At 54.8% G+C, this 21,270-nt stretch overlaps 2 protein-coding genes and 1 non-coding gene across 3 annotated transcripts in view; 2 read left to right on the top strand and 1 right to left on the bottom strand.

Annotated features, from left to right (window-relative positions):
• IGF2BP1 (insulin like growth factor 2 mRNA binding protein 1) overlaps window positions 1-7,166 on the top strand; it is a 30,781-nt gene extending 23,615 nt beyond the window's left edge. Inside the window, exons 5-15 of the mRNA XM_074561734.1 lie at window positions 298-361; window positions 2,026-2,307; window positions 2,967-3,101; window positions 3,345-3,467; window positions 3,968-4,103; window positions 4,204-4,326; window positions 5,180-5,296; window positions 5,443-5,517; window positions 5,806-5,937; window positions 6,095-6,208; window positions 7,074-7,166. Coding sequence (XP_074417835.1) covers window positions 298-361; window positions 2,026-2,307; window positions 2,967-3,101; window positions 3,345-3,467; window positions 3,968-4,103; window positions 4,204-4,326; window positions 5,180-5,296; window positions 5,443-5,517; window positions 5,806-5,937; window positions 6,095-6,208; window positions 7,074-7,166 — 1,394 coding nt within the window. The remainder of the gene's footprint in view (window positions 1-297; window positions 362-2,025; window positions 2,308-2,966; window positions 3,102-3,344; window positions 3,468-3,967; window positions 4,104-4,203; window positions 4,327-5,179; window positions 5,297-5,442; window positions 5,518-5,805; window positions 5,938-6,094; window positions 6,209-7,073) is intronic.
• A 9,447-nt stretch (window positions 7,167-16,613) lies between these two features.
• TRNAQ-UUG (transfer RNA glutamine (anticodon UUG)) lies at window positions 16,614-16,685 on the top strand. The gene has a single exon. It is a non-coding gene; the product is annotated as a tRNA-Gln (tRNA).
• A 2,416-nt stretch (window positions 16,686-19,101) lies between these two features.
• On the bottom strand, window positions 19,102-21,051 carry GNGT2 (G protein subunit gamma transducin 2). The gene is made up of 3 exons (XM_074562470.1): window positions 20,894-21,051; window positions 19,726-19,815; window positions 19,102-19,363 (listed from the first exon to the last, which is right to left on the bottom strand). Exons 2-3 carry the CDS (start codon window positions 19,807-19,809, stop codon window positions 19,238-19,240), a joined length of 210 nt encoding a protein of 69 aa, XP_074418571.1. The 5' UTR covers window positions 19,810-19,815; window positions 20,894-21,051; the 3' UTR covers window positions 19,102-19,237.
• Window positions 21,052-21,270: the final 219 nt, after the last annotated feature.

Below are 21,270 nucleotides of genomic sequence, written 5' to 3'. Positions count from 1 at the left end.
CATCCCTGGGCTCCGGCGAGGGATGGCAGGATGGAATTGGCTTCGGTGGCTTTGCTGCGGAGCGCGATGGCGTATCGGGATCCTTTAAATGAGGCAGGAAGGTCTGTGCTGCCCAGGGCGAGCCCCAGCGTGGCCTGAGCCCTCGATGCTCCGCTTCCCTGCGGGAGAAGCACGTTTGCAGATCCCTGGGGAGCCCCGGCGGGGACTCGTCCGAGAGGGGGATCTACGCTTTTTGGGGGGGCTCTTGGCCTGAAGCGTTTGTGCCGCTTCTCTAATTTCTGCCTCTCTTGCTCGCAGTGAACACGGACAGCGAGACGGCCGTGGTCAACGTCACCTACGCCAACCGGGAGCAGACCAGGCAGTAAGTGCCCCGCGGCCCCCCGGCGCTCGGGCTGCGCTCCCTGCTGTGGCGCCGGCCCCCTCCCTGCTCACAGGCTTTCCAGTGCGGGGAGTCAGATTACCCCGGAATTCCTAAATTTTAGCTAAAAATGCAGCAAATCTTTGAGGAACGCAATAGAACTCTGATTTGTTTTCTGTCACCTTCAGACGGACATCTGCATTTTTAGGCTTTTTTCTGCAGTTCAGGGAGTAAAAGTGTAACTTTTTGCTGAAGGAAAAGTGGAGATTTTCTTGTACTTAACGTGATTTCAGGAGTTATGTCTCCAGAAAAAGTAATAATGAGACCAAATCTGGTAGGAGCTGGTAGGAGCTAGGTCAGGCAACACGTGTCCTCTCTGGCTGATGGCGGTGTCGTTGGGGGGCTGTCAGCTCTGTTCCCCATCCTGCCTGGGGAAGACGGGAGTTTGCACTAATTGCAAATGGAAAACGCGTTGTGTTTTCACTGCTGTTTATTTCACTTTCCTTTTGCACCAACGAAGGGCTCTGGAAAGGTGGAAAAGGGATGGGATTAGCCCTTTCCTTGGAGAGCAGCCTGGAGGAACGCGGGGATTGATTGATAGGTTTTCATCCGGGAAGGTTTCCGTCACCGAGGCGGCCACGTCTCAAATGTGGCCACCGTGGCCGCACCGACAGCCCTGGGGATGTCACTCGTGGTCACTCCACCAAAGCTCCAGCTTCCAAATAGCTGCCCAGCCGATTCAACTGTCAAACCCAAATTTGCTGTGGTCGTGCACGCAGCCACAGGAGAACTTGGTGGGGGAGCCACCGTCTTGTTTTACTCTGTGTAATAACACGGGGCAGGGTCCGGCTGTAGACCCTGGCAAGGGGAACGCTCCCGGTTTGTCCTCCTGTCCCCTGTCCATCCGCACCAGCCCTGCACTTTGCTCCCTGTAAGGTGAAATATTTTGGGTTTCTTTCACCTGGAAGCACCCAGAGAAGAGTTTTGTGCAAGCAGTTTTGCTCTTAGATCTGCAGCCCTTCTGCCCTTCTCCTCCGGGGTGCGTGTGCTTCGTCGAGCACCTTCCTCTGGTCTGTTCCCATCCCGCAGGGACAGGGCTGCTAGCAGGAAAAGTCTCTGTTCGAGCCAGTTTTAGGTGTTTTGGTTTTTTTTTTAATTTTTTTTTTTTTGCAAGAGTTGAGTCACTGACTGGTTTCTGGAGAGCTGCAGTTTTGGTTTTCTCCGTAGAAAGCCAGGGAAGTTTGAAGGAGCTGCGGAGAGCCGTTGCCTTGCTCTTGCTGCCAGCTCCATCTACCGACAGCTTTTGGCTCTCGCAGCCCCTGAGGTCCCGCCGGGAGAGGGGTGTGAATTACCAGCCAAAAATCGTGTAAGGCGGAGGAGACGTGGGAATCGCTCCCTGCACCGTCCTGTCCTGCACCCATCACTCCCATCCCATCCCATGGGTGCTGGGAGAAGTTTCCCTTACAATGTGTTGGCTCATCCAGGCTGGGTGCAAAGTCCTGCCAGGTCCTCATAGCATCGATGGCATCTCCTTTCCCCTCTCCCGGTGCTTCCTGGGCTTTACACCAGGGAGGGCTTGACCCGTTTTAGGTTGAGCTCATGCGCTGCCGCTTGCCATGGGACCGTGCCAGGAGGGACCCCCACCCCAACCCCTTCTCCCCTTCCAGAGCCATCATGAAGCTGAACGGGCACCAGCTGGAGAACCACGCGCTGAAGGTCTCCTACATCCCCGACGAGCAGTCCATGCAAGGGCCAGAGAACGGGCGGCGGGGCGGCTTCGGGGCGCGCGGTGCCCCCAGACAGGGCTCCCCAGTCACCGCGGGGGCACCGGTCAAGCAGCAGCCGGTGGATATCCCCCTCCGCCTCCTGGTGCCCACCCAGTATGTGGGCGCCATCATCGGCAAGGAAGGGGCCACCATCCGGAACATCACCAAGCAAACGCAGTCCAAGTGAGTCCGCTCTCCCACGAGCCGGTCTGCAGGGATGTGTGAGGTTGAATTTTTTTTGGAGAATGGGCTATTTGAGGCCCCTCCATCTCTCCCGCTGTGCAGGGCGGTGTGTCTAAGAGCCACCTTCCCATACCCTGCCCCAGCCAGGATTTCTTGGCTGCACTTCCCCACGCGTGTCCTTTTGCCGGGGCTGCCCTGGCTGGGCCGGGACCTGGGCAGGCACGTCGGGGGGTCGCTGCTTCAGCCGGTCTCATTCAGCACGAGCCTATTGAGCGTCACCCGCCGGCTCTTTGCATTTGGCCCATGAGCTTGTGTTGGCTACGGCTCTTGTCCCCCAGGAAAGGCTTTATCTAAGATGTAAAGTGATGGACAGCCCATCCCGTCCCCCAGGCACGTGCTTGTTCCACCACTTAATCGCTCCTGTTGCTTAAAATAAATAGAGGGCGATGCCTTATTTGGATTGCTGTGATTTGAGCTTCTAGCCAACGCGTCCATGTCGAGTAGCGAGCCCAGAATTAACTCCTGTCTCCTTCCCTGGGTGCATGTAACCTTACGCTCGAGCGTGAGCTCCCGGCGGTCCATGGGGATGTGGGGGGTGCGGAGCAGCCGGGAAGCTGCAGAGCTGCTCCCCGGCCCCAGAGCCCATCCTTTGCTTGCAGGATCGACGTGCACCGGAAAGAAAACGCAGGAGCTGCAGAAAAAGCCATCAGCATCCACTCCACGCCCGAGGGCTGCTCCGCCGCCTGCAAGATGATTTTGGAGATCATGCAGAAGGAGGCGAAGGACACCAAGACGTAAGGTTTCCCCCCGCCTTTCTGTGCACATGTATCCCATCCGCGGCTCTTCTTTGGGGTCTGGTACCGTCCCAACACCGGGAACCAGGCGATGCTCCCGTGTGTGCAGGAGCTTTGGCCTGGAGGACCGGGGGACTCCAGGCAAGGGGACTTGAGCTTCCCCCCCATCCCTCCGTACCAAATCCCTCCTCTTCTGGCCGCAGTAATCCCTCATGTTGTTTTTTTCCCCATTCCTCTCTCAAGAGCTGATGAAGTGCCTCTGAAAATCTTGGCCCATAACAACTTTGTGGGGCGCCTGATCGGCAAAGAAGGGCGAAACTTGAAGAAAGTGGAGCAGGACACGGAGACAAAAATCACCATCTCATCGTAAGGCTCCTCGCTCCCTTTGGGGAAACCAGGGCAGACCTTCCTCAGGCCGGGGCGGATCGGGGGGAGGAGGAGGAAGCGGGTGATGCGATGAGTGGGCTGAGATGTCTGTCTCAGCTGGGAAGCCAGCCGTGGTGTGGGTGCTTTACTCCCCAGAGCTCTCTTGAAAAATCTTGGCTTTATATTTTCTGTATTCCCCTACCCGTCCCTTCAATGTCCCCTCCCAGTCTCTCCAGGGCTGCAGAGCTCAGGATCCGCTGGTTTGATGGCTGGGACTGGGGTTTACTCTTAAGCCATGTTTTTGGGGAGAGTGGACTTCCCAGTGCCAACTGTGATGCTGGTCCCTGCTCTGTCTGGGACCGAGCGGTCCTGGTACACGGTGACAGTGGCACCCCGTGTCTCCAGCATGCCAATGGCACCCATGAGAAGGACCAGAGGACCTGGCGTAGCGCTGGTCGGGCAGGGCAGGGTCTCGGTGCTGACGCTGGCTTTCCCATCAGCTTGCAGGACCTGACTCTGTACAACCCCGAAAGGACCATCACGGTGAAGGGCTCCATCGAGAACTGCTGCAAAGCGGAGCAGGAGATCATGAAGAAAGTGAGGGAAGCCTACGAGAACGACGTGGCCGCCATGAGCGTGAGTGGGGTTCGGTCCTGCCCTGCGTCTCGGCTGATGGGAGCTCTCTAGAAGGTTGCCCCGATAAAGGCAACGAGCATTTCTCCTCTCTCGCCCTCAGTTGCAATCTCACCTCATCCCTGGCCTTAACCTGGCTGCGGTTGGCCTCTTCCCTGCCTCCTCCAATGCTGTACCTCCTCCGCCGAGCAGCGTCTCCGGGGCCGCGCCGTACAGCTCCTTCATGGTAAGTGAACCCCCGGCAGCTCAAACTGCACCATAGGATCATGGAATCCCAGGTTGGAAGGGACCTCAAGGACCATCTGGTCCAACCTTTCTTGGCAAAAGCACGCTCTAGATAAGGTGGCCCAGCTCCCTGCCCAGCTGAATCTCAAAAGTGTCCAATGCTGGGGAATCCACCACTTCCCTCGGGAGATTATTCCAATGGCTGAATTGTGAAAAGATTTCCTCATGAAAGGATTTCCTCCTTCTTTCCTCTTATGTCCAATCAGAATCTCCCCAGGAGTAACTCGTATCCGTGGTGAAACCGTGCTGGCTTTTCCCAATCACGGGCTTCGTCTGACTTGTGATAGCCCCCAGGAGGATTCGGTCCATAACTTTGCCAGGGACTGATGGGCCTATAATTTCCTGGATCCTCCTTTAAGCCTTTCTTGTAGATGGGGGTGACGTTAGCCACCTTCTAGTCTTCTGGAACGTCCCCTGATCTCCACCACTTCTCAAAGATTATGGAAAGCGGCCTTGCGACAATGTCAGCCAGCTCTCTTCACACCCTGGGGTGGATAGCGTCAGGGCTATTTGTGGGAGAGGACCCTTGCAATGGCCAGGGATATGCCTTCGGCATCTCCTGCTGCCAGCAGGCGGGTCAGGTCCAGCGTGGGTGCAGGATCTGCTCTTTTAAACTCTTGCAAATGTGGTGGAGCAGGTGCTCAGACCCCACGGGGCCTGGGGGTGGCTCAGCTCTCCACCGCTGGGAGAGGTGTGGGCGTCGCTTGTGGGGGGGAGCTTGGAAGCCTGATCCCCATGGTGGCACCGAGCCCTGGCTGGTGACACTAGCCTGACTGGTGACACTGTACCCGCAGCCTCCGGAGCAGGAGACCGTGCACGTCTTCATCCCCGCGCAGGCGGTCGGCGCCATCATCGGCAAGAAGGGCCAGCACATCAAGCAGCTTTCCCGGTTCGCAAGTGCCTCTATCAAGGTAGGGTTGTCCCATGGGGACCTTCCCTCTGCCAGCACCCGCTCAAGGGGTGCCGTTCTGGCTGGGAAAACCACCCGCAAAGCCCAGGTTGGGGGCCCGATCCTGCCCGTGCCGCGCCGCAGCCGCCCTCTCTCTCCCCCCTCCAGATTGCCCCTCCGGAGACGCCGGACTCCAAAGTGCGCATGGTCGTCATCACGGGCCCTCCAGAAGCTCAGTTCAAGGTTCGCCCTGCGCTGCCGTCACCGCGGGGGATTCGGGGTGTCCCTCTCCATGGCCTCGCGGAGCTGGGAGGGGAGGAGCAGGGCTGTGACCCCAGTTCTGAGCCCCGTCCGCGGCCGGGTAAACCCGGCATCGGCTCTCCCCGGGGCCGAGCTGGTGTGAAACCCTGAGGAACCGGGATTTTATGGGATGCTGTCCCATCCGGGTCCTGGGGATGGAGACCCACTGGGGACGCGCAGGGGTGGGACATCTCGGGTGATGCCTGACTCCGTGCTCCCTCCCCTGCGCAGGCCCAAGGCAGGATTTACGGGAAGCTGAAGGAGGAGAACTTCTTTGGGCCGAAGGAAGAAGTGAAGCTGGAGACGCACATCCGCGTCCCTGCCTCGGCCGCGGGCCGGGTCATCGGCAAAGGGGGCAAAACCGTAAGCAGAAGCTGTTCTCGGATGGGGACGGGAGCACCCTGGGGTGGGGTGGGACGTCCCTGGGAGGGTGGCTGCTTGGTGCCGGTGGCCGGGGACATGCAGCGCCATCCAGGGCATTTCCCGAGGGGCATGGCACGACGGGGTGGTCTCTGCCCAGGTCAACGAGCTGCAGAACCTGACGGCGGCAGAGGTGGTGGTGCCGCGGGACCAGACCCCCGACGAGAACGAGCAGGTCATTGTGAAGATCATCGGGCACTTCTACGCCAGCCAGGTATGGCCCCGGCAGCTCCTGCGCTAGCACTGGTGGATTCTCTGATGGCTCATATGGGGTTGTGTCCATGTCTGTATTCTCCTGTGGACGTTTTTTCCGCGCCTGGCTGGTGGTGTTTGCGGGATGGCTGATGGGGAGCTGCGCCTTTTGCTGTGGGTAATGGTGAGGGACAGGGGGGGAAGCAGGGGGAGCTGTGGGAGTGTGTGCACACGCAGAGTGTGACCTCCCAAACCCAGCTTGTGGAGGAAACCATGCTAAAATGGTTGGAGCAGGCCCAGAGGAGGCCCCGGAGATGCTGGGAGGGCTGGAGCCCCTCTGCTGTGGGGACAGGCTGAGAGAGCTGGGGGGGTTCAGCCTGGGGAAGAGAAGGCTCCGGGGAGACCTTGGAGCCCCTTCCAGTCCCTAAAGGGGCTCCAGGAAAGCTGGGGAGGGACTCTGGAGCAGGGAGGGGAGCCATGGGACGAGGGGGAAGGGTTTTACACTAAAAGAGGGGAGATTGAGATGAGATATTGGGAAGGAATTCTTTGCTGTGAGGGGGGTGAGCCCCTGGCCCAGGGTGCCCAGAGAAGCTGTGGCTGCCCCATCCCTGGCGGGGTTCAAGGCCAGGTTGAGCAACCAGCCCGGTTGCCCAAAGGGCAGGGGGAGGGGATGGAACTGGATGATTTTTAAGGTCCCTTCCAACCCAAACCATTCCGTGATTCTATGAAAACTGAGGCAGGATGGGATTTCCAGGAGCCACCTCGCCCAGCCCAGCCCCGTTGAACTCATCTTTCACGAGACGCGAAGCCGTTTCCCTCGTCCCCGGGGTCTGGCCGGCCCCAGGGTGCCCCCCTCCAGCTCCCCCCTTTGCTCTTGTCCCCCGCAGATGGCTCAGCGCAAGATCCGAGACATCCTGGCCCAGGTGAAGCAGCAGCACCAGAAGGGACAGAGTGGCCAGACGCAAGCGCGGAGGAAATAAGAGCGGCACCGACACCAACGTGAAAACGCGGAACAAGCCAATGCCGGGCTTAAGAGTGGCTGGGAATCAGTTACCGTAGACAGATGCTAATTTGTTTCATTAACCGATCGAGATTAAAGGGCAGTTTGATTGGCTTCCAGGGTAGATGGCTAGGGTAATACAAAAATGGGATCCGTTTTTAGCTCCAGGTGCCGGGACAGCTACTTAAATGAAGCGAGAGGTGCTGAGCCACACGCCGGCTCAGCCGAGACCAGCGCCGGGTGCGCGGGGACGGCGGCGCCGGGTCCCCTCTCGCGGGTGCAGCATTTGCCCCTCTCATTTAAGTAGCCTTTTGGAGGTCCCGTCCCAGCTGGGGCACCCAGTGGGGCTGCGTCTCCCTGACCCCCGGCTCCCTCCCTCCCTCCTTCCCCCCCGCGGCTGGTGGACATTCCCAGAGCGACGTTAAGCCTTTTGGAGCATTTAATTTTGATTTTCTTTTTTTTTTTTTTTTCCTTTTTTAATTTTTTTTTTTAAGAGAAATTCCGGTGGATTCTTACCAAACCCCCCTTTGGTAACGAGACCCGTTGTGGGCAAAAAAAATTTAAAAATTAAAAAAAAATAAATCCCACCTGAGCACCAAAATGGATTTGGGTCCCTTGGGAGCTCTGCACCGCTCCGGTCCCGGAACCGGCGGTGGGGGGGCAGGATTCCTCCTGCCCGCGCTGCCTGCAGTGCAGTGCCTTGAAACGCCTTAGAAGCCAGGAGAGCACCTCTATTTTCCAGGATATTTTTTTTTTTTCTTTCAGTTGTTTGAATGTTTCTTTTCATTTTAGGTTAGTTTAAAAAAATAATTTTAAAAAAAATTTTTTTTAATTTTTTTTTTAAGCCTATGAGATAATGGCAGAAGCGGGACACCACGACCATTTTTTTTCTCAGCGATCTCCGCTGCGGAGGTGACGACCCGTCCCAGGGACCAGGCGAATTGTCCGGGGAAGGGAAGGGGCGAGGGAAGGGCTGTCGCTTCTCCCTCCTCCCTTCCAGCAACAGGAATAAACCACCACCAAAACAAACAAAAAAAAAGGCCAAAAAAACCCCTGCTTGGTAGGAAATCTTAATTATCGCAATTAATTAAAAATTAATCTTCGTCTCAAGTAATCGCATCATGGGAGCTGAATGCACGCAGAAGGGTTTGGGGGGGTCGAGGGGAGATGCTTTCTCGCTGATCCGGGGCCGGTTTTGTGCCCGGCACTTATTCCCCCCCGCCCCCCCAAATCTCTCTAGGTGGGGGAAAAAATATTCTTGAAATTTGGCACATTTTTTTAATAGTATATAAAGGTATTTTTTTTCATTATTTAAAAAAAAAAAAAAAGGAACCGACCGCCACCCTCCTTTCTGCAGGAAGAACAACCGCGTTCTCATGAGACAACACCAAATAGACGCGTCAAACGAATGTAATATGGTTACTGATTCCCGTCACTCTTACGTGGATTTTATATTTTAGATATATTTTAATGATTTGTTTTTAATATTGAGTATTTGGAAGGGACAGTAACTGCTGCCATCGCCTCCTCCAGGCAGGGGAAGGCCTTGCCTCCCCGGCGCCGCGGTTTTCTGCTGCGAATCCAGCCAAAACGTGGGTTTACGCTGATTTTCCCGCAAATCGGAGCGGGAGGGTGGAAAAGCAAAACTGGGATTAATCTGGGGGGAGAAGGATGATGCCGGATCCCGCACCCGCTGGGTGGGAGGAGACCCGGGAGCAACCCCCCCTGTCCCCGGGGCGAGCCAATTTGGGGCTAAAAGGAGGGAATTTGGACCGAACCCTCGCACTGATGCTTTTTAATCATTTATTTTTCGAAACGGAGAGTGGCCCTCCTGGTACCCGGCTTGGAATTCAGCCCGCGCAGCACCGGGAAGGCGGGTGGTCCGTCGAGGCGGGACCACGGCAGCAGTTACTGTCCTTTAAACCATTGCAACAACAGGGAGATGTGGGGGAAGGCCAGGTATTGCTGTGTGTTTGAGCAACGAGAGGAAAAAAAAACACAAAAAGAGAAAAAAAAAGAAAAAAAAAAAGAAGAGAAAAGGAAAAAAAAAAGCTACCTCAAGGTATGAAGTTACCTCAGCAATTGATATTTTTTTTTTTTTTTTTTGGGGCTTGCTGATATTTTATATAAAAGCTGATAGTCTTGAATATTTTATTTTTTTAATGAAAAGAGAAGTTAAGTTTCATAATTTCTTATGAGCCAGGAGTTATGTGCAGGTAACCAAGTGTTATGAGCTCTCTATGGAGAACGACAGGAATTTCAGACATAGTGGAAAAGATGGCAGCAGCTTCTTTTTTTTGTTCTTTTGGCCTTTTCAAGCCAGTTAATGAATTTCACCAGAACACAAGAGCTGTCAGATGTCGCGACTCTTCGAGACCATGGGCAAATTGGAGCCCACCGACTTTTTCAATTGGAAAAAAACTTAATTTCTGTCTTTTTTCTTTTTTCTTTTTCTTTTTTTTTTTTTTTTTTTTTTCAAATTAAAAAAAAATCTGAACCAAAACCTGCCACTGGCTGAAAGGCCTTTCTCAATCCAACTCCAGCGAGAAATCAAATAATGGAAGAGCTTTGGGATCAGAAACCTTTCCCTCCCGGGGATGCGAGGACGGACTCCGAGGCAGCGTTGACTATGCAAAGTGGGGTACACGGGGTTTGCTGGTATTCAAACCGCACCAGCTCAGGCGATATTTTTTCAAACACTTGGAAGCCATATATATATATATATTTATATATATTTATATATATCCCAGAACCCAAACGAATCGGCCTCCTGTGTTGCCACGGAGGCAGCGTCGAACCATCTTCTCCACTATGATGCTGTTAAAGTATTTTACAGAGATTTGCCTCCGTTTTACCGAGGACAAGCAATTTTAAAAAAGGAGAAAAAGAAAAAAAAAAAGTGAGAAGGAGAGAGAGAGAAATTAATGGGAGCCAATTTTTTTTTTATTATAAACGCACATTGAGGAGAGAGCGTGAATCCAGCCCTGAGGACCGATGGGCTTGAATTTCTCTGCCCGCTCTAAAAGGTTCACGGGGAGGGTTTTTTAAGTGCTATTTTGCTATTTTTCACCGTACCTGCAGGTAAAAGACCCTGTTTCGCATGTTAGTTAAAAATACAAAGGAATTTGGTGGTGGTGAGGTGAATTTGGGAGCGGCGGGCGCTGCCGTCCCCATCCCGCAGCCCCTAAATCTTGGGGGTGGGAAAGGGATCGGCACAGGATCCGGCCGTCACTGGAGAGAGAGAAGCTCTGACCCCTTTTTTTCCCCATAAATGTGGGGTCAAAGGAGCAAAATTGGGGCTGGCAACACTCGGCCGGCAGCTCCTGCCCCTCGGGGTGGTGGGAAAGGGACTTCCATGGGGTTTTCCTCGTTCTTTTTTAATTTTCTTTTTTTTTTTAAGGAAGACTGGCATTTGTCCTAGGGAAAATCGGTTTATTACTTGAAATCTCTGGCTCTCTACTTTTTTTTTTTTTTTTTTTATAAATATTATTCCAGCCTTGCACAGAACAAATGTATTCAGACATCGGTGATTATAATTGTCTTTTTCCGACAGCAAGCATTTTTGATAACTGGTTCAAACTGTATCATTGAGGGATTAAAAAAAAAAAAAAAGCAAAAAAACAAAACACCAAATTTCCCCCCGCCCCCGAGCACCCCCAGTCCTGTCCATCTGGTTGTTGCAGTGAGATCTTGACCTAAAATCTGATGATTCAGGGAAACCTTTGATGCTTTTCCTCCCCCCGCTCCAAGCCGGTCCCGCTGCCGTAACCCAGGAGCGATCGGTGCTTTTTGTTTTGGGGAAGGTCTTTGTTTTCCCGAGGGAATTTATTTATATAAAGTGATTTTGCAGTAAGGAAGAAAAGACGCCTCTGAGCATCTCCTGTGTTTCTCCGGAGCCGAGCTTGAGCTGGGAATAGTTGAAGGCGGGATAAAGCGGGATCCCCGGTGCGATGGGTGGCAGGAGGCGCGGGGGAGCCCCGGGATGGATAAGCAGGAAAGAAAAAAAGCTCTAGTGAACCCCAAAACCAAGCAGGAAGGATCCCCGGCCCCGCTGCAGCCACTCCGTGCACCAGAAGACAAGGTAATTTCGGGGGAAAACCCCTCACGGAGGGTGAGCGGTGCCCGCGCCTCCTCTCTGGCTTTTTTTTTTTTTTATCCGAGCAGAAATAATTTGGGTTTTGTTTTATTTTTAATTTTAATTTTGGAGGTTTTTCCCCCGTGAGCAAGGAGCAGCCCCGGCCCCTGCCCCATCCTGGGACATGCTGTCCAAAAGAAAATGTCCTTGTCCGCGGGGTGAGGAGGGATGTGGGGTTTTTAAGTTGGAGCAGAGGGAAAATGGGGAGCCTCGGGGCAGGATTTGGGAACAGGGAAAGGGGTTTGTGCTCATGGGGAGGAGCCACGGGCAGAGCTTGTGCCCCGGCTGCCTCTCCTGCCCCGGGGGGAAAGGAAAGCAAGCGAAAACACAGCTCTGTGCCTCAGTTTCCCCCCCCCATGGGGCGATGCTGCTCCCAGGGCTGGGGGGAGGATGGATAAATTCACGGCTCGGAAGCACTCGGTGCTCCCGGATGCCACATCCCATGCGAAGCATCGCGCTCCGGAGAGACTTGCATTTGGGGGTTCGCCTCATTTTAATGCTGGCAGAGTCATCTTTTGCCATCCAGCTGGAGAAAAAAAGAGAGAGAAAAAGGAGAAAAAAAGAGAGAAAAAGGAGAAAAAAAAATACTAATCCCCAAATCCCAGCTAATGTTTCTTCTCTCCCAAGCTCAGAGTGTTTTCTCGGCCGCTAAGAGCATCCGTGGGCTCCTGCTCCCTCCCTGCAGCCCGAGCCGGCCGACGAGCGCGGAGGGGTTTTACGGAGTCAAACTAGAGGAAAATCCATTGTAAATACTGAAAAGAAACTGCCTCTAAGCTACATTTTATGTTTTCTGGGCATTAGGTTTTGGGTTTCTTTTTATTTTTTTAGCGCAGAAAAAAATTAAAAAAGCAGTAAAAGTTAGTCAGATAGTTAATCAGCGTCAGAAAAAGAAATTCTTTTCTAATTTCTAGCTCCAACTATTTTGAGTGTTTTCTAGACTCTGAAGAAAAGACCAGAAACGCAGACTTGCTATACGACAGTTGAAGACATTTCTTTAATTTAATTTCTCTTTATTGATGTAGGTCTTCCCTCCCTGTCCCCTGCTGGTCCATGCAACATAGGCTTTTGATATTTTTGGAACTTTCTTGTTTTCAGAGAATTTAGTAACCGAGGTGTTGGGTTTTTTTGGGGGGGGTTCTGAGGTTGGTGGTTTTTGTTTTGTTTTTTGTTTTTGTTTTTTTTTTTTTGGTCGTTTTTAATTTCTTTTTTCCGTTGTAGCTTTTTGTTTTGTTTGGATGAAATTGGTGTGATCCTGTGAAACGCGTATTCCCCTGAGAGGGCACGGGAACATTTAAGCATCTTCCAAACGCGTTGGCTTCCGGCGGCCGCTCGGGTTGTGCCGGGGCCTTTCCCAGTCGGAGAGGGAAGGATTTGGCTTTGGATTTGCTTTTGGGAGCCGGGAATGGCGACGGGAAAGCAGGGACGAGCAGTGCTTGAGCTCGGGAGGCGTCGATCTGCTGGTGGGTGGCCACGGGCTGGGGACCTGGCGCCTGGGCACGGCCTCGCAGCGGGGGCTCGTCAAGAATGGTTTAATTAATTCGGGATGCCCGGCGGCAGCTCCGCGTTGGCTGTGCGTGGGGAGGAGAGGCACGCGTCCCCATTTGGTCGAATCAGCCTTTCTTCTTAGTTTTGTTGGGTTTTTTTTTAAGTTTCTTTCTTTTTTGAACTCATTTGTGATTGCGGATGAGATCCAGAGCAGAGCGAAACCAGACAGAGGCTCTTAAATCATGAATTTTTCTTTTTTTTGGAGACCATGCAGGTGCTGCGAGCTGCAAACGTACACGTGCAAACTACCTCAGAGGTGACGGGGAGCCCCGAGGGACGGACGGGGGGGTCCCTCGCCACCCCCGTGGCAGGATCTGCACCCCCTGCGCTCAGCAGGGACCCTCCCGCCCGCCGGGGGGGCAGTGCTGGCGTCCCGGCTTTCCTCCCCGCGGTTAGGGAGAGCCGCGTGGTACGGGAGGAAGAGGAGGGCCGGTGAGGAAGGCTCCCTGGGTGCCGGGATGGGCTAGTGGGCAAGTGGGACCCCTGGAGAGGTCAGCCCCGGGCTGACTCGGGTGTGCGGTGGATCCCTGCTGCTTTACTGTACGTTACAGAATTATCTAGAGTTTTTTTTGTTGAAGATGAACGAATACCTCTCTGAGCAGCGGCGGGGCGCGGGGGGATGTTCTGCCAGGGCACGGCGAGGTGCTCTGCCAGCTTATGGTGGGATGCTCTGCCAGGGCATGGTAGGATGCTGGACCATGGTGGGATGCTCTGCCAGGGCACAGTGAGATGCTCTGCCGGACCATGGTGGGATGCTCTGCCGGACCATGGTGGGATGGTCTGCTGGACCATGGTGGGACCCTATGCTGGACCACGGTGGGATGGTCTGCCAGGGCGCAGTGAGATGCTCTGCTGGACCATAGTGGGATGCTCTGCCAGGGCATGGTGAGATGCTCTGGTGGACCATGGTGGGAGTCTATGCAGGACCACGGCAAGATGCTCTGCCGGACCGTGGTGGGATGCTCTGCTGGACCATGCTGGGATGCTCTGCTGGACTGCAGTGAGATGCTCTGCCATACCACGGCAGCAGCCTGTCCCCGCCAGCACGGCAGAGCGGTGGGTTATGAACGGTGGAAAGTACCCAGGTGCTGCGGATCAGCGCGAGCTAAGACCGAAAGGGATTTTTTTTTTTTTTTTTTTTTGCTTAAAAAAAATAAAAATAACGAATTAATAATTTCAGCCCCAGGGGTTGGGATGTACGACACAACTGAAGCCATTTTTTTGGACCAGTTTGGGAAATGGTCTCTGCAAAGCAACGCCGAGTCCGGCGGGAGGGAGTTTGCCGATGTTTCAGGGTGGGGAAGGGCTGATCCGAGCCCGGCCCTGGCAGAGCTGCCCGCGGGGGGGACGGGAGGCAGGGACCGGCACCGGCGTCGCCCGTCGCTGTCAGCACATCATCCTGGGAAATCGATGGGATTGACCGGAATGGGGACAGAAAATAATCCTTAAAACGGCCCGTAATTGGCGTGAGCGTTCGTTACACAGCACTTAATTGCATTGGTTCGTTCGAAGCGCATCTGGATTCAGCTCGGGATCAAATTCTTTGACTTCAGGAGGAAATCTGGCCCTAAACCGCGACCCCCCTGGTGCCACCACGGTGTCTGGTGGCTCCTGCGGCCGAATTGAACGCAGCAAATTTTTGGGTGGCTCCAGAGGGGGTGAAACCCCCTGGGAAACCCCAGATTTTCCCGGGAGCCCTGAGCAGCCGGTGCCCATGGAGTCCCTCAGCTTCACCCCACGTCAGACCCGGGGGGCACGACCTTATGTATAACCAATTCATTTTTGTTTATCTACCTCTTAGCAACAATAGATTAAAAACTAGGTAGTGGCAACTCCACATGCTGTAGTTTAGGGGAAGAAAAAAAATTAAAAATTACTCTCTTTTTCCAAAGAAAAATGTTCTTTAAAAATAGAATTTATGGGCTTTCTTTTTCACTTTAAAGTGGCCATTAGTTGTAAAAGCTCCAGACCTCAGCAGTCCAAAATGTTTGGTTGTGACTGATTTATTATTTTTTTTTAATGCTCAATCTTCCATTTCTTTATTATTTTTTTTTTGGCCTTTTGGACTTGGATATTTACTTCTTCCATCAGCAGTTTCACCTCCAGCCTCCTCGCTCCCCCGGCCGCTGGGGCTGAACCCCGTTTGTTGCTGGGGGAAATCGCAGCCGATGGTTGGTTTTCTTGTTCTTTTTTCCTTTTTCCAGCGGGTTTTTGGGGCAGGACGGCGGCAGCGGGTTGGTGGCAGCAGGAGGGGGGTGACCGAGCTGAATTGGGGGTGTTGCATCACTCTGCACCCCCACACCGGGAGCACCCAAGGGTGCTGTTGCTCCTGGCGGCCGCCCCAATACAATTTCAGGCAATTCAGAAAAGAAAAAAAAAATGTACTTTCCTATAATGGTATTGTTTTTCCTCTGTTCAGCTGATTTGTTTCTTTTCGCCTTTTCCCCCTCCCTCTCCTCCTTGCCTCTCGTAATCCGTGTTCTTCCCTTGTCCCCTCGCATGAGGCGGTGTGGTGGAGTTGGGATAACGGATGGACGTGGGCTCCATTTCCCATTTCTCTTCCAGCGAGGTTGTTTCTTCTTTTTTTTTTTTTTTTTTTTTTTTTGCCACAAACCGCTTTACTCCACTGTTTCATTTTTAAAAATAAAGAGAAAAAAAAAACAAACAAAGATGCAAAAAAAAAAATCGTGTTTGGGTGTTTTTATGGAGTTGGGAGGAGGAAAAAATAGGGAAATTAAATGAAGGGGGAAAACAGAGGAAAAACAGAGAAATGAAGGGGAAAACAGAGGAAAAAGAGAAATAAAGGGGGGAATAGGGGAAAAGCAGAGAAATAAAGGGAAACAGGAAAAGAGAAATAAAGGGGGGAAATAGAGGAAAAATAGAGAAATAAAGGGGAAATAGAGGGAAAATAGAGGGAAAAATAGGGAAATAAAGGTAAATAGAGGAAAAATAGGGAAATAAAGGGGAATTGGGGGAAAATGGGGAAATAGAGGGGAAAAAAGGGAAATAGAGGGGAAAAATAGGGGAATAGAGGGAAAAATAGGGAAATCAAAGGGGGAAAGGGAAAAATCGGGGGGGGGAGGGAAATGGTGGGGGAAAATAAGGGAATAGAGGGAAAAAAATAGAGAAATAAAGGGGGGACGTGTGTCGAGGGCTGGGGCCGAGGAGTGGGGGTGGCAGCAGTGACGGTGGGGGCCATCCCGAAGGATGCTACGGCCTGTGCCGGTAGCAGCCGAACGGGGCCGGTACCGAGGATTTAATAGGGTTTGGAGGAATAATTGGTATAATTATCTCGTCGGGGGGTGATGGGAGCGGGGGATGGACCCTCTGCAAACCTCCCCCCCCCGCCCCCATCCCCCGGGGATGCAGCATCGGTGCTGCCACCCCTCCGCCGTGGGCAGCCTCCGGTCCCTCCCGGGGGGGCTCAAGGGTACCGAGAACGACCGGCCGGTCGTTCTCGGTACCCTTGAGCCCCCCCGGGAGGGACCGGAGGCTGCCCACGGCGGGGGATATAGGATCCCCCCCGGCCAAGGCCGGGTGTGGAGCGGAGCGGCGGCCATCCTCGGGATACCGGGCGACACCGGAGTGGGGGGGGGGGGGGGGTGGGAAGCAGAGCCCCGTTATCATGGGCTGGGGGGAGTGGGGGGGAGTAGGGGGGATGCTCAATCAGGCCGGCGGGGGGCGGAAATTCGCGCGTGGGCGGCGGGGAGACAGACTGAGGGCGCAGCGGCGGGCTGTAGACGTATCGGTCCCATGGTGTAATGGTTAGCACTCTGGACTTTGAATCCAGCGATCCGAGTTCAAATCTCGGTGGGACCTCGCGTTCCTTTTCGGTGTGCCTTTCTTTTTTTCTTTCCCCTCCGGTAACGCGGCGGGAGGCGGCTGCCAATCGGTGGCGGGCGAAGGTGAGGGGCAGCACCGGGTGTGTCCCCCGGCGGCCTCAGCGCCCCCACCGGGCTCCATTTTGTGCGTGGGCACCCCTTCTTCACCGCGCATGCGTGGGAGCGGCGAGGCGGGGCAGAGGGCGGTGGGCTCTTCTCCCAGCTGCCGGCGCTGATTGGGCGCACGGGATGACACTCTCGACTCCCGGCGCTACTATTGGCTGGAAACGCGCTCAGCCCCGCCTCCCACTGCGCTATAGGGTTGGAGGGCGGCGGAGCCCGGTGTCGCCGGTTCGCGGACGCGGGTGGGCGGTCTCAGGGGCCTCGGGTAGGAACGGCCCGCTTTAAGCCGCTGTTGGGCCTGAAGCGCCCCGAATCTCTTCAGCAGCGGTTTAGCCGGCTCTGACGCAGTTTTCCAGCCGTTTAACGTCGATTAACGGGTCAATCCCTGGAGCCCCGGCCTGATTAGGGGCAGGCCGGGCTCCCCAGCGCCGCCTGGGCCCAGGAGAAGCCGCTCTCCTGAGGGCCGCCAGCCCCACCGCAAGAAAGACACAGGCCACGGTCGAGCTGGCGGGTTTATTTAGCGTCTGCGAGCAAGAACAAAACCACCTTTATTTTTAATATTTTTTTTTTTTTTTTGGCTAGGGAGGTGATATTGAGGCGCTGGCGGCGGGGGAGTGGTGGGGAAGGGAGGAAAAGCCTTTTCCTGTGTCCCTCCTCTGCCATGGTGGGGTCTGTGGGGCTGGGACCCCTCTGCCCCAAGGCCTCTGTGCCCAGCAGGGCCGGCCCGGCGATGGCACCAAGTGGCAGCCTGGAAGGCAGGAGAACACCGTTCCGGTTGGGGTCGAAAGCCATTTCCCTGCATTTAAACTGCTCCCAGGCCTGTCTCCACGCACTCCCGGAGCCCTGGCAGCCATCACCAGTGTCATCATGGACCCACGGCCTTACCGACCTGCTGCACCAGCGCCTCTTCCCCAGCAGCCTCGTCCGTGGGCTGGGGGAGCTTCGTTCCTGCCCTCCATTCGCAGCCGGTGCCTTTGCTGTGTCTCAATCAGCCGTGGGACATGTGTCACCCCCAGCAGCAGCTGGCTGGGCCCGGGGGAGCGTGTCCTGGGGGGCTGGCATGAAGCAGAAGCGGGATGGGGACAGAGTGCGGCCTCGGTGGGACCTGGAGGGCTCTGAGAAATACAAAGAGCTGCTGCTTCCCTTTGGGGTTGGCCATCTGGGGATGTTTCGGAGAGTTCCCAACGATAATATGTATGTGTTAAAAAAAAAAAAAAAAAAAAAAAAAAAAGTACTTGTATGATTTAAAAAAAACCCAAAACTTCCAAAAAGCCCCGAACGACAAACCCCACAAATCGTCCCCGAAGTATCACCCTGCTGAACTCAGAAGCGGGCCGTGCCCCAGCTGCTGTGCTTTTTTCTATCAGGCAGGGGATGAAATTTGTCCTAGAAAAAAGCTGCCCTTGGGAGCGGGAGGATCATGGCCGGGGTATTGCTCGCCTGGGGCTTGGCGGGTCCTGTCTTGCTCCAAGGACCTGCTGCCACCCCAAACCGCTTGCTCCCAGTCATCCCCGTCACTGGTGGGACATGGTGGGACGAGGCTTTGGGGCCCGGTCGTGGCAGCAGAGAGGAGATGATGGTGAAGCGGCTGCAGCGCTTGGAGCCACCACGGTCGCGGGCAGGACCTGACAGTCCTGGGCTTGCTTTCCCACGGCTGCCAGGGGGTTTCCAGGGGAGGAAGCGAGACCGAGAGGTGGGGTGAGAGTTTGAACAAGCTGCCTGGGGCTTTACTCCTTCCCGTGCCCTGCCCTGCGCCGGGTGAAGCTCACCCAGCCCCGCTCTGGCCATCCCCCGCCTCTCGATGCAGGGTGCCTGGTGGGTGCGAGCCGCGGGCTGCAGGAGTGGTGGGCAGCGGTGGGCACCAGCTGGAGGGACGTGTAGGAATAAAGAGAAGAAAGCTTCAGACCCCTGGAAGCCTCCAGGCAGCAGGGTGGGTATCGCCCTCCTGTGCCAGATGGGGAAACCGAGGCACCGAGAGGAAATGGCTTGAGCAAGGTTCTGCTGGGAGGCTCTTCTGCAGCAAGCCAGGGCTCGGCGCCGGCGCTGGGCTGCTTGGAGAAGGCTGAGACTAGACACAGCTCCGCGGTTTCGCTAAAGCCCAGTTTGCTGCTGGCTGCTGAAAATGCAGAAGTTTTGCTTGCAGGAAACCAAATGTAAATCAGCCGTGAGAGCACGAGAGCAGACGCTGCGCTGGCTGCTCAACCTCATCTCCTGTGGCAGTGGGGTACATTTTTTTTTCTTCTTTTTTTTTCTTTTTTTTCTTTTCTTTTTTTTTTTTTTTTCCTTTTACCATCCTTTAGATGCGCTACGCTTTGGTTCTCAACTCTCCAGCGCTGAGGTCACACTACAGGGAAAGCAGGTTTCTGACAGTCTTGGCTTGCACACGGGAGCATCCCTGTCCCCCGCGGTGACAGCAGCAGGGGGGTGTCAGCTTATCGTACAGCCGCCCTTCTCCTTAAAGGGGTTCTTGTCCTCGGGGACACCTTTCAGCAGCGGGTCCTCGCCCGCCATGGACTCGATGTACTCCTTGATCTCTTTGCCGGTCTTGGAGACCTGCCAAGGAAGGAGATGCTCTGCGTGGGATACGGGAACGAACCCTCGCCGCCCTCCTCGGCTGCCTACAAACCCACTCGTGCGGCCGGGAGAGGGGAAACCGCGGCCGTGACCGTCCCACCCAGCCGGGGGTGTCCCCGAGAGCACCCCTGGGGTCCTACGGGCACCTCGCTGCGTGTGGGGCTGCAATTCCCAGCCCGAGGGACCTGTTTGCCTCAAGGGGAGAGGTGCAAACGCACATGCTTGTGCCTGTATTTGAGGTTTAATTTCAGGGGTTGTGGGTTTTTTTATCTTTGCAGCACAATCGGGTCAGGAAGTTACGCCGGGGAATGGCCCCTTTGTGCTTTGGGGGAAAAACTCACCATTTGCCTCTCGTTCTTCACCTCCTTCTTCAGCTGATCCAGCTCCATCTTCAGCAGCTCCTTCTCTGTCATGTCCTGAGCCATTTTGCCCTGTAACCACAGGGAAACGGCGCATTAGTAGTATATAGATGGGCTTCTAAGGCACATGAGGGCTATTGCTTTGGCCCTAAGAATATTGCAAACACCGCTGATGTCTCGGCTACCCCCACGGCGAGACATGGGCTGATGCTAAAAAAATAACCCGAGGCTGAAGGCACCTTTCAAAACCCTTCTTGTAACATCTGCTGTAACCAGATCTTCGTTTGCTAGTTCTCAGCAGGCACGTCGAGCGACAGATGCAGCTCGAGGGCAGCGGAGGAGGATCCAGCCTGGTTTTTAAGGAGGTTTTTGCTACTGCAGAGGCTGTTTCCCCAAGACAGGGGGTGGCCAGTTCAGCGGGGCCGTCTGAGCACGGAGAAGAGCCGCTGCCTCGGGGCTCTCGGAGCAGCGGTCTCGGAGGAGAACCTGCGTCTGCAAACTTGACCTTCCTGATCTCTGTGCTGTGCCTGGGCAAGAGCATCTTTGCAGGTTTTCTAAGGAACTAAATCTCTTTAGTATCTTCTGTTTTCCTTTTTTTTTTCCTTTTTTTTTTTTTTCCCCTTCCCTCCCCTCCTTATACCCCCCCCAACCCCTGGTAAGTGCTAACATGGACTGAGGCCCCATCATTGCTGTGGACTCGGCTATTTGCACACAGAGGCAAATCGCTCGCTGCGACAGAAGGATTTTGGGGCCGCGTGGGTTGGAAAAGCCCAACACTTTTCCACGGGTTATGTGAGATTCCCGCACGGCTGGTTGAGATCTCGCCCCGTGTTTAGGCTTGGGTTTGAAAACCTGGCCACAACCTTTTAAATAAAAAAAATAATAACTGTGATTAAGCTGAAACATGCCTTGGCCCTGCTTTGGAAGGCATCAAGCTGTGGGCCCTGGGCGCCGCTGGCTTTCTGCGGCTGCTCTCATGGCGTGTGCCCCGTGCTCCTCTCCCCACCGATGCCCCGGGAGATGCTTGTGGCAGAGCACCAGGAGCCGAAAGCCACAGCCCAGCCGTGCCACCAACCCGCGCAGGAGGTGGCTCCCAAACCTGGTGGATCCCACGATGCCATTTGTACCTGGAGGGAGCGAAGCCACTTACCTCCGGGGACGAGGGGCTGCCCCTCTCAGAGTGAGATGCTCAGAGATCCATCCAAGAGGAGACGCCGTCAACTGGACCCTCGCTCTCCTGATCCAGGCGTGAAGGCTCCTTCAGCTCTCTGGGAGGGCGGTGGGGAGCAGATGTCTTTTGTCCTTAAGCTGATAATAGACTCAGGAGAATAAGCTGATCAGGTGTTGGGCATTAGCCTCAAAGCCCTGGGGTAATCGGTGGTGGGGCTGCGGGGAGGGTGAGGATGGGGGAGGACGGGTGGGTGGCTGGGGTACGCGGGGAGCCCTTGAGCCCCTGGCCATGGGTGTCTGAGCCCGTGGGGTGTCTGGGTCCTGCTGGGATGGAGGGACCGAACCCCTGTGGGAATC

This window comes from Larus michahellis, chromosome 18 (genome assembly GCF_964199755.1).
Source record: "Larus michahellis chromosome 18, bLarMic1.1, whole genome shotgun sequence".
NCBI classification, from domain to species: domain Eukaryota; kingdom Metazoa; phylum Chordata; class Aves; order Charadriiformes; family Laridae; genus Larus; species Larus michahellis.
The sequence above is the reverse complement of the archived record's forward strand: the minus strand, read 5'-3'. Positions and strand labels throughout refer to the sequence as shown.

Coding starts and splice junctions, on each gene's coding strand:
- GNGT2 (XM_074562470.1), bottom strand. CDS start 19,809: ATGGCTCAGGACATGACAGAGAAGGAGCTGCTGAAGATGGAGCTGGAT. Junction 19,364..19,725: donor TGAAGAACGAGAGGCAAATG/GTGAGTTTTTCC, acceptor CTTCCTTGGCAG/GTCTCCAAGACCGGCAAAGA.